This window comes from Epinephelus moara, chromosome 24 (genome assembly GCF_006386435.1).
Source record: "Epinephelus moara isolate mb chromosome 24, YSFRI_EMoa_1.0, whole genome shotgun sequence".
Classification (NCBI taxonomy): Eukaryota; Metazoa; Chordata; class Actinopteri; order Perciformes; family Serranidae; genus Epinephelus; species Epinephelus moara.
Window position 1 is genome coordinate 14,237,067 of NC_065529.1, and position 16,348 is coordinate 14,253,414.

Genomic DNA, 16,348 nt, shown 5'->3' on the forward strand with positions numbered 1-16,348 from the left:
ACAGATTGCACTCTTCAAAAATTAAGTCTCGTCATAAAAAATAATCCTGAAGGCATGCAATATTCCAGCATAGGAATACTGAACACAATGCACAGAGAAGGGGAGGAACAAGGGGTCAAATACAGGCCCAGCAGCTCATTTTGCCCCAATGCCCCCTAAAAGATTAATGAAAGGATCCTAAAACTTAACAGCATGCGATAGTAAGGTGCTGTAAAAAGCATTTTATTGGAGCTTTATATCAATAAGATATACAGGAATGTCCAAATTAATTAAATGAGGCAAAGGTCAGTCACTCTGTAAATGTATCTTAAGCAGAGGATGTGAGTGTATGCCCTCTGCTGTGCACTTTATGTGTTGATGTCTGGCCCCCATTACCTCATCCTAAAAGTCATAGACATGTGATTGAGTATTTGAAGGGAAGGGGTGACAAACAATGAGTATGAGAGTCAGAAAAGGTTTTGTTAGATGTAAGTAAGCAGGATACACGCTTCAGTAGGTTGGGCTCTCTGTTGAGGCTTGAGTGTGCTTCCTTAATTAAAGGTAAGTAGCTCTGTGTCTCCGTTAGATCACTTTACTAGCTGTGATGTTGAGAAAAACAAAGTTTGCAAAAAAAAAGAAAAGGAGAAGTCAGTCACTGACAGACTGCTGCACACACAAGCAGTTTCTAACTGTATGCTGCCCTCTAGCAGTACTGTGTGCACATGACTTTATTCCCATGTTTTTGCTGCTTTTTCAGGCTGGAGGAAATTTTGAATATCTACACAACAGTTACTTTATGACTAATGATTTCATGAATTGTTTATGTATCTATTTTTACGTCACATTATTTAGGTATCTGCTTCTTGTAATTTCAAATATTATGAAGGTAGCTGTAGTTCTAAAACAAAAATCTAAATGTTCTGGACTGACACGTGATGAGAGAAAAATTCCAGGAAACTATTCCGGTCTAAACAGCCAGTCCATGAGTGCTTTAATAAATGTCAGTAGAAAAATCTGTCATACTTACCTGTAATAAAAAATATTCTGAGGTAACAGCAGACATATCACTTTATTCATAAAGAGTAGAGGAGCCTCCGGGTCTGCTGAGGAGGCCCTGATTGGCTGACTCTACTCCTACAAACTTTTGAATATGCAAAATGTCAGTCACTTTTAGGTTTGATGATGTAATACACCCTAAACTCTTGCTACAACAGGTGAGGAAACTACCACCTTTGTGATTGATTGGTTGGTTCGCATTGAAAGATCTTGGAATAAACCTGTGACCTCTCCACAAATCAGGAAACAAAACCCTCAAGCCCAAAGCTCCAAACTTGTCAAGATAGTTAACATCCAACCTTTGGAAACCCCAGTTCTGCTGGCTGTAACATTGTATAGCTTATGAAACGTTGTTAAAGACTTAGCCTTAACCTTATTTTCCACAACAACAAGGGTGACACCATCGTGTTCAATTTGTCCTCCCACATCCCGCTAAGAGGACCTAAGCTAGTTAGCCACAAACAATCAAGGAAAGCTACGATGTCAAGTTTAATACTTTATGATTAGTGGGGGAGGTTTCATGATAATTGGATACAGAGGAGAGAGCAATTGCAGCAACCATGTCATGGCAATAAAGTGAGGAGGTCAGAATGTTGTGGGACATTTTACAACCTGCACCCACCTCCTAAAGATGAAAAGCACTAGGCTACCAAGAGCCCAGGCACCCATGTTTCTTTCCATTTCTAAGACAGTATGGAAGCAGAATCAGGATCAGCTTTATTGGCTTTGTTTAATTTATTGTTGGCTAGAAATAACTCAGCTATGATGCTCCATTAAACAAGTCATCTCGGGAGGTTGTAAAAATTCCAGTAAGCTAGCTAGCTATGAGTTCAATTGCTTGCTCGAGACACAACATTCAAACTTGGCCCCTCCTCCCTGGTTCAATGCCACCAGAAGCGTCTGTGCACCGCTTGTGCGTACACTGCAAACTGCCATTGTAGGAATGTTGTTATAATGGAAAAGCTGATACTCAAGCAAGATATCGAAGCTAACCACCAGTAACCAGCAGCAGCCCAATGGTTGACGCCCAGAGACTCGAGAGGGATTACTTTTGTATGACTCATTTATTTATCATTCATTACTCATTTTTAACTGCTTATCCTGGAACATGGGCCGAGGGGCTCACACCCACACCTTCGGGCAATTAGAGTTTAGAGTCCTCAGTTAATCTAACCTGCATGCGTTTGGACTGTAGGAGGAAGCTGGAGTACCCGGAGAAAACCCATGCTGTTACAGGAAGAACATGCAAACCGCACACAGAAGGGCACCAGCCGGCCAGCGAATTCAAACCCTTTTGCTGTAGGGGCACAGTGCTAACCAATGCACCACCATGCTGCCCTTTATGACTCTATATTGGGGTTTTTTTTAGGAAATCGCACATAGTATACCTTTAACTAATGCTCAAGAAATGTGTGCTCTGAATACATTTAACAGTCAGTAAGTGTCTGCAGTTGAACAGGCTTTATATTCAGCAATTGTAATAATTGTATTTAGTTAGCAAGAGCCACAGCGCCAGAGGTTAAGGGACATTTTATTTTACGTTGTGAGTCTTGGCGAAAGGCATCACAGTGGTCTGAGTGATGGAAGTATGAGTAGGCCCACAACAGGAAACTGCTGTTTTTAAAAACAGTTTAAAATATTTGAATGAATGTGATTCTCACATTGGACTCAATTCTATAGAGAATTAAAAAGTGAAAATAAACTTTTCCCCATTTTCCTGGGGACCCTGTGGAACTCCATCAAGGACCTCAGGAAGTCCCTAGACCCCGAGTTGAACCAGTGGGTTACCTAATCGACAAAGCAATAATCTTTCTTTTTGTATAGAAAAGTAAAGTGTTGTCTCTGACCTGGCAAAGCCGTGTTTCTGCAAAGCTTTTAGCTTTATCTGAGTGAAATCAACAGCGGAAATAAGCAGCAGCGAACTCTCTTGGTTTCCTCGCGTGCCTCTGTACGTGCCCTGTGCGTCATGTCGTCACGTACCCCGCTCTCTCTCCCTCTCACTCCGGACAGATTCACAACCTCAGCCATGGCTCCGTGAACCAACACATGGCAGCCTGCAGCCATGAACCAAAAAAACACTCACCAAAAACTGACGATGCTTAAATAGCAGCCTTACTTCGTTTCTTTCGAAATTATTCCAACTCCTGCAATATCCACAGCCACCGGCTGGCTGTCAGTCACTGTCGGGGGGAGAGGAGCACAGCACCCCCTTCGGTTTAATTTCCTCCGACATCTCGCTTTGAAGTTTCCGTCTCCTCTATCAGAAGCTCAACATGGGGGTTCAGGGTTTCCAAGAGTACATTGAAAAGCATTGCCCCAGTGCCGTGGTGCCGGTGGAGCTCCAGAAACTTGCCCGGGGGAGTATGGTTGGAGGTGGCCGGCAGAGACCACCTCAAAGTCCGCTGAGACTGCTGGTGGACGCGGAGAACTGCCTCCACCGGCTCTACGGAGGCTTCTACACCGACTGGGTCAGCGGGGGCCAGTGGAACCACATGCTGGGCTACCTGGCTGCCCTCTCCAAGGCCTGCTTCAACGGTAACATTGAGCTCCTGGTGTGCTTCAATGGCGCCCTGGAGAAAGGCCGTCTTCACGAGTGGGTCAAGCGGCAGGTGAACGAGAGGCAGACCGCCCAGCAGATCATCAGCCACGTCCAGAACAAGGGGACCCCTCCGCCTAAAGTCTGGTTCCTTCCTCCCGTGTGCATGGCCCACTGCATCCGACTGGCGCTCCTCAGGTTCCGCGTCGGGGTGAGTTGAAACTCGGCCTGGCGATGCCTGTTGAGCAGAGCCACTGAGGACTACCGGCGGGCACACATTAGCAGGCTGTGTGGTTAGCCTGCTAGCTGCCCACCATGTCATCTCTGCCAACTTCACCCATGATAGAAGCTGTGTGCACCCTCGGCCAAGTGTGCCTCTAGGAGTGCTGGCAGAGGAGTCCGTGGCCTGCTTTTTAATACTTAATACTCATTGTGATTTTGTGACATTACCTCAGACTATGAATTCATGTGATCAACATTGTGAAAGAGTTTGATCATTAATCAAAGGCCAGGTGTTGCTTTAAGTCCCAGCAGAGCAAAAACAACAGACTTACTGAGCTGTCCCACTCTTGGAGGGCCAGAAAGAGAAGCTATGAGAAGAAACCAGCCCCCTCTGGAACATACAACAGTACTAATAATGCTGAAATCATATTGATTGTCAACCATATCTATCATTATTAAACATTTAAGTAATTGTTTTAAACAGAAATGCCCCAAATTCACTGCTCCAAACCTTATCAATATTTTTGTCTTAGCCTCCTAAGATAATGACTAGATCATGGTGAGAGGCCCCACCACCTATCATACCTAGGAGCAAGGCAAACATATTTTGTTATGGTTTTGCCTCTTTTTTATAGTTGTTATGCATCTTTTGGTGGTTTTGTGTCTCCTTGTAGTCGATTTGTGCCTCTTTGTGGTTGTTATTCCCCTTTAACTTCGTATCTCTTTGTTGTTCCTTTGCATGTCTTCGTGGCCATTTTTCTCTCCTCCTGGTCTGTACATGATAATTTAAGTGACCTTTTGCAGGGGAAGGCCAGGGAGCCCCCTGACACTTATCCTGTGCCCAGTAGGCCTGTTCAGTAATCATGGCTATCAAATTGAATTGACTGCTGTATCTCTGGGCTGGTCGGCGAAACACTTTAAAACGTCCCCTTTAGCTTTGAGAAATTGTGACGGACATCTTTCACTATTTTCTGACATTTTACAGACCTAAATGATGAGTGGAGAATACAACCAACAGATTAATTGATATTACAAATAGTGAGTTACAGCCCCTTTATATGTTACTTCTGCAGGAACACTACAAAGTGCAGAAACGCTCACATATTTGAGTGAAGTATCAAATATACTAAAGCATGTAAAAAAAAAAAAACTGTAATGCTACTCCTCACTCTGCATGCAGCAATGTAGAACTGTTATCACACATATGAAATGGTTTACAGGGCAAAGATTTGTTTGCATGTAAAAATTAAGGATGCTCTGATATGTCATATTGGTATAGAGGTAATACTGACCTTATTCAGTGGATTGGATATTGGGCAGATGCCTGATCCACAAACGGGTACCGACTGATCCTCACTAAATACAATTTTAAAATTAATATTATTTAAAGGTCCAGTGTGTAAGATTTAGAGGGATTTAGTGGCATCTAGTGGTGAGGATTGCAGATTGCAACCAGTCGAAACTTCACCCGGTTAAACTTCCCTCGGTGTTGTGTGTTCAGGAGGTTTTCACTGTGAGCCTAATTACCCGCAGAGGTCACTTTCTCTCCAAAACAAACAGACCAGGTGATTCAAACCTGTAAAAAGCACTACATAAAGCATTTTCAAGTTAACAAAAATCTGTATTTTTCCAACATCGCTTGCTGCGGATGTGCTGCTAACAGTGAGATGTAAAAATGTGAATGGCCCTATCTGGAGCCAGTCTTTCGTTTGTCTGTTCTGAGCTACTGTAGAAACATGGTGGTGCAACATGGCGATCTTCGTAGGTATAAACGGCTCAGTTTTAAGTGACGAAAACACAACAGTTTCATTTTCAGGTGATTATGCACCAAAGAAAACATACTTTCTATAACATTCCATTCCTGCCAATGTATCTCCCTAAATCCTGCACACTGGACCTTTTAAATGTCGTGTTGTTTCCTCACATAAAAATGATCCCGGTAAGTTCCATGCAGTGTGGTATACATATTTTGTATTTGTGATTATCTTAGTGGAGGTATTGTGAAAAAAATTGGATCCTTGCAAATATTATTGTGACAATGCAGTGACGTGTTATATAGTCACTTCTATATATGGTGTCAGTATTCATATAATGCTGTTTTAAGATCAGTTTATTCTCTCATATACTCTTGATGACATTTTAGAAGTATAGCCTATTATTTGTCTCTCCTTCTTTGAGTATCCCATCAGCTGTGTAAGGCTTATCCACTAAGAGCAGCTCAAACAAAACTGCACCTGTTCGTAATCCTTTTTCTGTAGCCTTTTCTCAAGTACCTAATACACCATGTCTATGTAAGAGGTTTATTTTGAGGCTTAACCATCTAAAGCCTAACTTGTCTTCGCCAATCCTCAGGTTGTCCAGAGCATCGAAGACCACCACCTGGAAGTGATATCCTTATGCAGGGAGAATGGCTTCCACGGCCTGGTGGCCTACGACTCGGACTACGCTCTGTGCAACATCCCATACTACTTCAGTGCCCATGCCCTCAAACTGAGCCGCAACGGCAAAAGCCTCACCACCAGCCAGTACCTGATGCACGAAGTGGCTCGGCAGCTCGATCTCAACCCAAATCGTTTTGTCATTTTTGCATCACTTTTAGGTTGGTGTGATACTATGTGGCAGAATGTAGTTGGAAGCGATAGTCTAAACAACGCTGACTAACCCGACTCGGTTCTTGTGTGTTTGATAGGAAATCACATACTGCCTGATGAAGACTTGGCTGCCTTTCACTGGAGCTTACTTGGTCCAGAGCATCCATTAGCATCTTTGAAGGTAAAGATCTAAAGGATTTCTTTATAATCACACGGCTGGTAATCCAGTCTGATAGAGGTGTACTGTGAGATTTTTAAGTGAATGACAGTTGGAGAGGAACATTCGGTTCAGCACATACTGTGCTCGAATATTTTTGTGACAGGTGAGTGCGTTGCTCCTGCAGTTTGCCTCCTGAATGAATGGATTTCTCAGAAAAGTAAAAAAGAAAGTACAAAAGTGTTAAAAAAGAAAACTAATTTTACACACCCACAAAGCAGTATTTCCCACACTATAAGATTCAGGTTTTTTTCTCTATTCTATTTCCTCTGTTGTTTTCTCTGTTCACATGGTGTTGAGCTCTCAAGGCCTTCATACTTTTTACAACTTAATGTCTGCATTAGAGAACAGCAGCAATGGTTATGCTTGTGGTGCTGCAATAGCAGGCGTCGATGGTTAATGTGAAGGTCTCCTTGTGGAATATGACTCGGCCTGAAAAGATTTTTTAGTTGGAACATTTGTTTTCGCTTCAATCCCTGCAACCAAAACAGTTTTAGCTTTGGCAGAAATGTCTGTGTTCACGTAACAGCCCATCACTCAAAGTAAAAAGTTAGTGACAAAAAAGCCTGTTAGGGTCTTTAAAAAAAATAGTAAAAACTCGATTTCATTACATCAGTTGAACATACAATGTGTAATTTTTTGCCTCTACGGGCCTTTTAGTCAAAGCGATAACAAAAAATGGAGCAATGCTGTCATTGCAGTCAATTTCCAGTTGTTAGGGTTCCTTCAGTGGTCAACATTCAGGAGGTTTATACGGGGGCTGAATTATTCGCAGCGGTCACTTCCTCTCCAAAACTGTTGGACCACATGATTAAAACCGGTATAAACGCTGAATAAAGCAGTTTCACGTTAAAAATCTGTGTTTGTTGTTCAGCTCGTTGCGAAGGGGCCGCTAACCAAGCACCAAGCTAATGTGTGCTCACGTTTTTTTCTCTGATAATTTAAGATCCAGATGTTCAGGAGTTTTTTTTATTGGGAGCCAAATTATCTTCAGAGGTCTCTTCCTCTCCAAAACAAACGGAACGGGTGATTTAAACTGGTAAAAACACTGAACAAAGCAGTTTCATGTTACAAATCAGGACTTGTCTGACTCTGTTTGGGATGGCAGGGGCTGGAGCTGAGCGGCCACTATTGTTTGCTCAGCTTGTTTCTCAGGTAACTTAAGAGTCAGATGTCCGTTGACTAAAATACTTCATTCAGTTACAACTTATAGTCAAAAATGACCAAGATCTATGAAGAGTGTCATAAAAATGAGTCTTAAAACTGGATAAAAAGTCAATTAATGAGAGCTTCTGGCAAACAACTACAATCATGATGCATGTATGTGATGCCACTGACAGGTGACAGCGACACAGTCTGTGTTCTTGATTAAAATGGCAAGAATTCTCTCAGTTTGAACATTGTTGGAAATGTTTGAGATAATGTAGGTACACAAATCAACAAAAAATATTTCATTGATCTAGTCGTTTAAAGGCATTTATGTGGAAAAGCGTACATATTTTATCTTTAAGGAGGCTTATTTGGGCATGGACATGTTATCTTTTGTTTTCTTCAATGATCCCCATTAATTAAGCTTTGAACACAAACTTGCTTTCATGGAAACTCTTTCGAGAAAAGGACTGAATTTAAGCTACTGTATTGCCAAAGTTGTAAATAAAGAGAACGCTGTGAGCTCAACCACAAGCTGCCACCAAGCAGCACTTAGTGATTTGGCTAGATTTGCATGCGTGGCCAATGTGATACAGGTTACAGAAATAGGATATTCATGGATCAGTGAATGGTTGAGTCAAACAGTTGCATGACAACAGTGCCAGGCAGTTTTAGGGCACAGTGTGTAAGTGGTTCAGCTGTTAGTTTTGAAATGACTAGCTGTGATTAAACAGAAGGCCATCTGGTTCACATGTGCAGCCTAACTCAAGCTGAACTACCCACCATACTGACACATTACATTCCACTGCTAAACTACACTCTGCAGGACTGACTTAACTGGTTTCTACTGTTATGTCTTTGCACCCATCAGTGGCACCCAGTCAGTCTGTCAAAAAGTAATAAAGATTAAAAAGGGGGGCTTTTAGGTTTCCCTAAGTCTCAAGTGTAACTGTCATATTAACTTTAAAACGGCATGGGATTAAAAAACTAAATAACCAAAGGAATGTGAAAATGACTGCTGGTATATGTACAACAAGAATATTTGAAAAGATATTTAAATAAATGCATATTCACATTTACATTACGCAAATCTCACTTTGCTTTGTCAGTATTCAATCTAGGACATACAGTCTCATCTTTAACAGAGAAAAATGAATTTTTATTGCATTTACACTGAAAGTATTGTGAAACCAAGCTGCACTTTACATCATGTTTGTTCTGCAGCTGCTGTCTCATGGGCAGTTGTTTATCTCCCTCAGTGTGTAAAGGCCAAGGCAATAAATTTATTGCTGTTCATTTTCTGTCGTTTAGCCAACCACACCTGCCAAGCCAAGTGTGGCTTTAGATACTCTGCAACATCTGGAGAGTAACCGGAGGGCTGCAGAGAAAAGGAAACCGTTTATTTGAAATCATGGCTCACTGGCAGAAATGTGGTTTGGGCACTTAAAGACTCAGTGAGAAATGAAAAATACAATTTAAAAGTTCTTTTTCTGTCTCCCTGCATTAATTGTGGAGTTTTGTCAAACATATGTAAAAACTATCATTTATAAATATATTATATAAAAATCCCTTCTTTTTACTTCCTGTGCAACATTAAACACGCAATATAACATTTCTGCCACTTAAATTCAGCCAATGCAATTGCAGTGCTGGGCGTCTGATCTAGACCGTTCCAACTCTCAGTTGGATCAGCAAACTTTCTGTTGCTGCTGTTACACAGGTTAGACCCAGTACTGCTGTGACCCCTGGTGCTGAGGGTTGTGCTGGCTAAATTTGAGTTGCCACAGCCGAAGCTGGGCATTTGATTTAAATCTATTTCAGAAATGCGTCACATTACTGAAGATAAAGACATCTTCACTTACACTTTAAAGCTGTCTTGTGGAGTTTTCTTGTGTACATTCAGGGTACATACAAGTTGTCAAGTGTTAGGACATATTTTGGGCTGGTTCTGGTAAAAGTGACAGTCCCATTAATTTTTTTTGACTCTTAGAGTACTTACGCTTGGATAAACATAAAATTCTCACAGTTTAATCAACAGTATTTAAGATTAACAAGTACATTAGAAGATATGTTTCTTTGATAAAAAGCAGAGGTACACAAAGTTAACTCTCACTCCCAAAGTGCATTACGACATGAAACATCCACTCGCTGAGCTTAAAACTGTGTTGTTGTGCAGCTAATGGCAGGTGGAAGCTAAAGGTGAAGCTGTTGAGAGAGCTGATTTCACAATCTGCAGCTTAAGTGAATACACTTTTGAATTCTGGATCATTTTTGGATTCATTCAGTAGCCATGCCAAAGGTTTTTGATTTCACTACCGTCTTGTTCGTGCCTCAAAATGGCTTCTTCTTCAGGGCAGTATCGGCCAAGGCTCATGGGTGTTGTAGTATTTTTAGACCAATTTGCTAAACGCAGTTTTAAATGCCTATTCAGAGGCTCATAAATGTGTGATGTAGATGATATTGGCAGGTCTAAAACTGTCTGCTAAAAGTTTCAGATGCATGGATAATGTGTTTTGTGATTATTAGCTTTGATCAAAGCTGTGACATATTTTCATGTTGTTCAACTAGCAGTGACATGTAACTGTCAGGTCAACACAGAACTGCTCTAGAGATTTACTGTATTTTCTGTTCACTTACTTATGATGTACCAGTGTGTGTGATGGGCCAAACTGTGATGTTGTGAGACACACTGACATCAAGAGTTTTATTTGAATTTGTCCCCTCAAACTTGAGTGGTTGACCTGTTGTGAACTCTGTGTGTTATCCTTCTTTAGGTGCGTGCCCACCAGCTTGTGCTTCCACCCTGTGATGTTGTAATCAAGGCTGTGGCTGACTACGTCCGCAACATCCCAGACATCACCGACCTGGAGGCCATCGCTAAGGACATCTTCAAGCATTCACAAGTATGTAAGGTAGAGCAGTGCTGATGGGCCAGGGTGGCATTTACACTTATTGTAGTCTTCTTGAGAGACAGTGGATGTAATGCAGATTGATCACATACTTCTTGTTGAATGAAATTCACATTCAAACCATGTTGGTAGCAGTGAAGTATTAGATTCAACAAGGTGAGTGAACCCCATCACATCTGAGATGAGCTGTAATAGAACTCTGAATATGTGTGTGTGTGTATATATATATATATATATATATATATATATATATATATATATGTATATATATATATATATATATATATATATATATATACATACATTTACAGCGCTGCAGAATAATTTTACATAGTGGGAAAGAAAGGAAAGATAAAATGATACGAGGTTGGATTTAAATTTAGGTTTAAAATTTTACGTGTTTTTTGAAGTACTGCCATGACACTTAATTTTGTAAAGACATCGATGAAATGATGATGATGGTGGTGGTGGTGGTGGTGGTGGTGAATTTATGAAATTACACTTCAAAACTCTCATGACCCATACCTTCTTTGGCGGCCTCAGTTCATAATGTATACAGTTTGGTATAAAATCCAAATTCAGCAATCCTCTATCCGCATCAGGACATTTTCAATTTTTCTCAATTTTGAGAAATGTATTGCCACAGACTTCACACACAACTTTACAAAGTGCTCATCTGAAAAGAGGAAAAACTGATAACGTGCCTGATCCCACAGTTCAGGGTATAATCATGCATTATATATTCCTCTATGGACAAATAATTAAGCTATCCTATGTCCGCTCTGTGTATATTCATCATATTTCATGTTTTTCTTTTAGACGTGCACTGATGACAAAGTCATCCGCTTCAAGAAGGCAGTGGAGTACTACTCAGTGGCCAGCAAACCCCCTCACTTCCCTCCACAGTTAGGTGGGTGCGCGTGTAATGATGCTAAAAGGTCGTAAGGTTGAATACTGTTGGTAGTGTTTGTCAGCAGCTTTGGTTTTTATATAGAGGCGCTGGAGGGTCTCAGGTTTGTCTTCACTGACCTGGCTGGTATATGTGTTACAGAAATGTTAGCGATAAGAAATAAAGACTGACCGTTTTGAGAAAAGAATGCTCCACTTTCTTCAAAAAAAGTACCTTAATGTGCCTTTAGACTGCCAGTCATGCCAATGCAAATAGCCTACGGCAAATATAACTTTCCCACTTGTCAAACACAGATGTAAGTTATTTAATCATGGCTGCATTGTGGGTCAGAAGTGCCAGATGCTTTGTTAACATTATTAGGAACACCTGTGCTTTTCCTGCAGTGACAAGGGAAATGTGTGAATGTGACAAAAATGTCTGGACTCCCCTAAATATATGCAGACTGATAATGCAGAATTTTTAGTCCTGACCAAGAGGAACAAATTATACATTGCTGTGTTTGAGTTTTAGTCCTGTTTCTGTTCAAACTGGCTTTTTACGAACAAAACAAAAGAAGTAAACATAAATTTATGCAGACTCACAGGTAACTCGTTGACTGGAGAGCTTTGGTAATCATACTGCATCATTAGGACCCACGTGGGGAAGTCAAATGCCGCTGACTGAACAAAGTTTAAACAAACACTTTTATGCTTTTGATGTGTGTTTATGTTCTTTGGTGTCACAAGGAGCTCATAAAGAAATGAGTGATTGTAAACATTTTTAGTATTAATAGACTGCAAATAATGATTAACAGGCAGAGAAGGTAATGATTCGGGGCTTGTTAATGTCAAATCGCTGTCACACACTTTGTAATGGACTTCATGAACTGAGTGCACAGAGTTGGATACAAGCGCAGCAGTTTAACAGCTTTTGACCTGTTAATCAGGTTTCATGTTACCATGGTTACCAAATCATTATTATGAATAGGTTATATATATACATATAATACAGATCGATTATAAGATGACAGACAGATTTCAAGATGCGCAGATGGATTTATTATTAGTTTGGCTTTTGAAATCGCACTAAAATCATGTATTTCAGATCATATAATCTTGTTGTTGGTGTGTTTGCTGTCACACCACAAATGAACAACATCAGAAACCGTTTGACTGCCGACCAAGACCCACTTTTTCAGGTGGTCTCAGTTTGGTTGTTAAAGCCACACCGGGATGCAGTTGGCAGCTTCTACACTAATGTATCATCGCCCAGACGGAAGTGTACATCTGCTGCTAGCTAAAGTTACAGCTCAGCAGCGGAGGACGGCATTAATGTTTACATCTCATGCTGTCCCAGCTCACGAGCCTCTTATTCATGAGTAGATGCACACTTCCTTCTGACAAAACGCACTTCAAGTCTAACCTCTCCCTCCTTTCCTGTTCACAAAGATCCTTGGATCTAAAGAGCACCTGTTTGTGATACCTACATAATGTGTAAATTACTCCTCAGCCAACCTACTTTATATTGAGTCCTACAAAATAAAACTTGTGCAGCAGGTCCAGCCTCTCTCTGTTCTATATGCTGACATTTTTTTGTGTATCTGTTTCACAGTCAGACCAAAACTAATGGGAGTACCTGCTGCAATGCCGTTTCCAAAAATGCTCAACATTCCACAGGTGCCGCTGCCTGTAAAACCTGGGGTAAGACTGTGAAATCCCCTGTGCTCCACAGTGAAATACTGCAGGTGCTTCAGCTCTGTGAGAATGACATGGTTATTTTTTTTCTTGACTGTCTCCAGGTCCAGCACTCGTACCCGGTGCCTCTGATGGAGCGCAGCCTGGCTCTGGACTCGGTGGAGAAAGGCCTCCCAGAGCAGAACAGCTTCAGCAACATTCCTCATGAAGGGAAGCACACACCGCTGTATGAGAGGTCCTCTCCCATCAATCCGGGCCAGCCTGGCAGCCCCAACCACACAGAGGCCGCTTTCTTCAACGCCTCCTCCACATCCTCCTCCTCGGAGAATGAAGACAGCTCAGGCACAACTGCCAAGTGAGTTCGACACAACACTTCCTCTCTGTTACTGTCTCCATTCATCCTTAGCTATCAGAGATCATCAGTCTGTCACCATCCCACAGGTCATATGTTGTCTTTTCCAGGAACACTGTCAGTACAGGGACAATTTTATCACCAGTGCAGATCTTTTACCATCCTTTCACTCCATATATCTGCTTTATTACAGCGGGTTCACCCTGTTTGTAATCACCATCCTTATCAGTGACAACACACTGTATAGTCCCTGCTTTTCCTGAAAGTTAGCTTACTGCTCAAGTGTTTTTTGGGAAGTGGCTATACATTGTGGTGTAGTTTTGTGTTCTCATTTCCTGTTAGTATTTTTCCTGACATTGTTAGCAGAAACGTTGACACTTTTATAAGAGCCATTAAAGCACTCAGCAAGATTTTAACTTGTTAAAGTGCTTGTGAGGTAATGGGTACTTCTTGCAGCAAATGTCCTCAGCTAATGTTTGGTAAAATAACTTTGTAGCACACAATGATTGTACTGCAGTGTTGTATCTAGTCTCTATTGGCAAACATGTTCTGTGTTCTTGATTTTAGCCGTTGTTCCTGTGAACACACATCTCCACATGATGCGTAAAGTTTGTTATTTTAACAAACACTGACATGAAGTCTCACATGTAGCAGCTCTCAGGGTTTGATGGCACTGTGTCTGTGCTGCAAGTATCAGTGATTGTGCAGGAGGAAAGCTTTGCTGCTCTGTAGAAGAATGTGAAGCTTACGGCAGAAATGTGAGGTCATGGAGAGTTCAACTCTCATTTGGTTAAATTGAACACATGACACCTCCTGATACTTGTAAATGGAGATTTGTCTTGGCAGAAACACAAGCATCTGTAACAGGGGTTTATACCTTGTATCCACAAAAAGAACATCTTTATCCAGAGCTCTGTTCAACCCTGCCTGGCTGTCCCTCACAGCAGTGTCTCTGTGACCTGTAGCCCCCTAGTGTTAAGATGATCATACAGACAGGCAGCAGTGATTCATGCACTCCTTCTACAAGATGATGCTTCCTGCCAAAGCAGAAGAATCAAATTAAAATTAAGTTTTTATGAGCTGCGCAGCAGAGTCTACCAATTTCAGGACCAATGAATTGTTCAAGATGAACAAAGAAGAGGCAGCTGAAGTAGTGATGTGTTCATGGTCAGCTTTGAGCATTGGAGAGGTCTTTGCCAGTTATTTAGACTGTGTTCTCATTTTCAGTTTTTCTGAATTCAGTGTTTTGTGCACTTTTCCTCATCTAAAAGTGTTTCATGTCACATGTAGTGGATGAATACAATTTCAACAATGCAATAGGAAAATGTTCAAAATTAAATAAATATCAATTAACTTAATATAACACAACATTACACTGTATTTATCAACGAAAGTTCCCACAGCAACACAACACACCATCCTTTTGTAAAATAAAGTGTTTCACATCTAAGCTGCATATTGCTCTGCTCTAAATTTAGCCTCAATTTATGACTTAGCTGTCTCAGAGGGCCTCTTCCACATGACTGCAGTGTCCAACAGTAACATTCATTGTCAGGAGTTGGTTTTTCAGCAACCCAACATCAAAGAATAATCTAATTTCCCTCACACTTAAGTGAGATTTCTTAATCGAATGTGTAGCTTGTACCAGTTTTATATTTTCTATGAATATAATGCAATTGATCTTATTTCCATATATGTAGTTACACTCGTATCACCTTATTTTGAACATTTGGCACAGTCATAGGTGTATCCTGGGCCACTTCAATGCATTTACAGATGGTTTGAGCATAGAGATGCTGGTCATGGCTAGCTTCATTTACAAACATCAGACACTGCCTCTGGACCACTGAGGAGCACAGTAGGAAAGGATTTGATCCAGCTTGTCTGACCGAGTACAAGATTGTGGTCAAGTTAGCTGTCACTCGCATCTCCAAAGTCTTGGAGAGTAGAGCAGACGAGCCTGATCAGCTAACTGATTGTTTTTACTGACCCGACATAACCTTTTACATCCGGTATGGGTGGAGAAGCTGAGCGCGGCCTTGGTAAGACACAGGGAGCAGAGGACAGAAGCAGTGTGTCCTTAAATGACACCAAAACATAGTGGCAGAGTTTGTGTGTATTCATATGGTGTAGGTGCTGCGAAAGAAACTAATAAAGCTAATAATGGTCAGGGAAAACCCAAATTTTTATAAACTGCATCTGCATTTTGGCAAATTCTACGATATTCTGCGTTTTACAGTTGATTTAATTATTTTTTCTGGTCTGTAACTCCGTCCCATTCTCATGAACGTGATATCTCAAAAACACATAGAGGGAACTTCTTCAAATTTGGCACAAACAACCACTTAGACTCAATGATTTACTCATTAGATTTTGATGGTCAGAGGTCATGGTTACTGTGACCTCTTCCTTCTCATTCTTGTGAACACAATATCTCAAGAATACCTTGAGGGAGTTTCTTCGAATTTGGCACAAACGTCTACTTGGACTCAGTGATGTATTGATTTGACTTGGTAGTCAAAGGTCAAGGTCACTGTGACCTTATAAAACATGTTTAGTTGAAACTCAAGAATTCATACGCTAATTATGACTAAATTTCACACTAATGTTTTATAGGTTTAAACAATGGAGAGATAACATTTTATATCCAAAAAGCCAAAGGTCAACTTCATTGTGACATCATAATGTTCTGCAAAAACACTTTTCTGGCCATTATTTTATGCCATACCTCAGGAACAGAAGGAAATTGTATGA

General features: G+C 41.0%; 1 protein-coding gene across 2 annotated transcripts in view; it reads left to right on the forward strand.

The window, feature by feature from the left end:
* Window positions 1–3,029: 3,029 nt before the first annotated feature.
* LOC126386296 (constitutive coactivator of PPAR-gamma-like protein 1) overlaps window positions 3,030–16,348 on the forward strand; it is a 28,818-nt gene continuing 15,499 nt past the window's right edge. For both annotated transcript variants that reach the window (XM_050038543.1, XM_050038544.1), the window contains exons 1-7: window positions 3,030–3,782; window positions 6,146–6,392; window positions 6,483–6,565; window positions 10,525–10,653; window positions 11,479–11,569; window positions 13,160–13,248; window positions 13,347–13,597. In XM_050038543.1, the coding sequence (XP_049894500.1) occupies window positions 3,309–3,782; window positions 6,146–6,392; window positions 6,483–6,565; window positions 10,525–10,653; window positions 11,479–11,569; window positions 13,160–13,248; window positions 13,347–13,597 (1,364 nt within the window). In that variant the 5' untranslated portion in view covers window positions 3,030–3,308. The remainder of the gene's footprint in view (window positions 3,783–6,145; window positions 6,393–6,482; window positions 6,566–10,524; window positions 10,654–11,478; window positions 11,570–13,159; window positions 13,249–13,346; window positions 13,598–16,348) is intronic.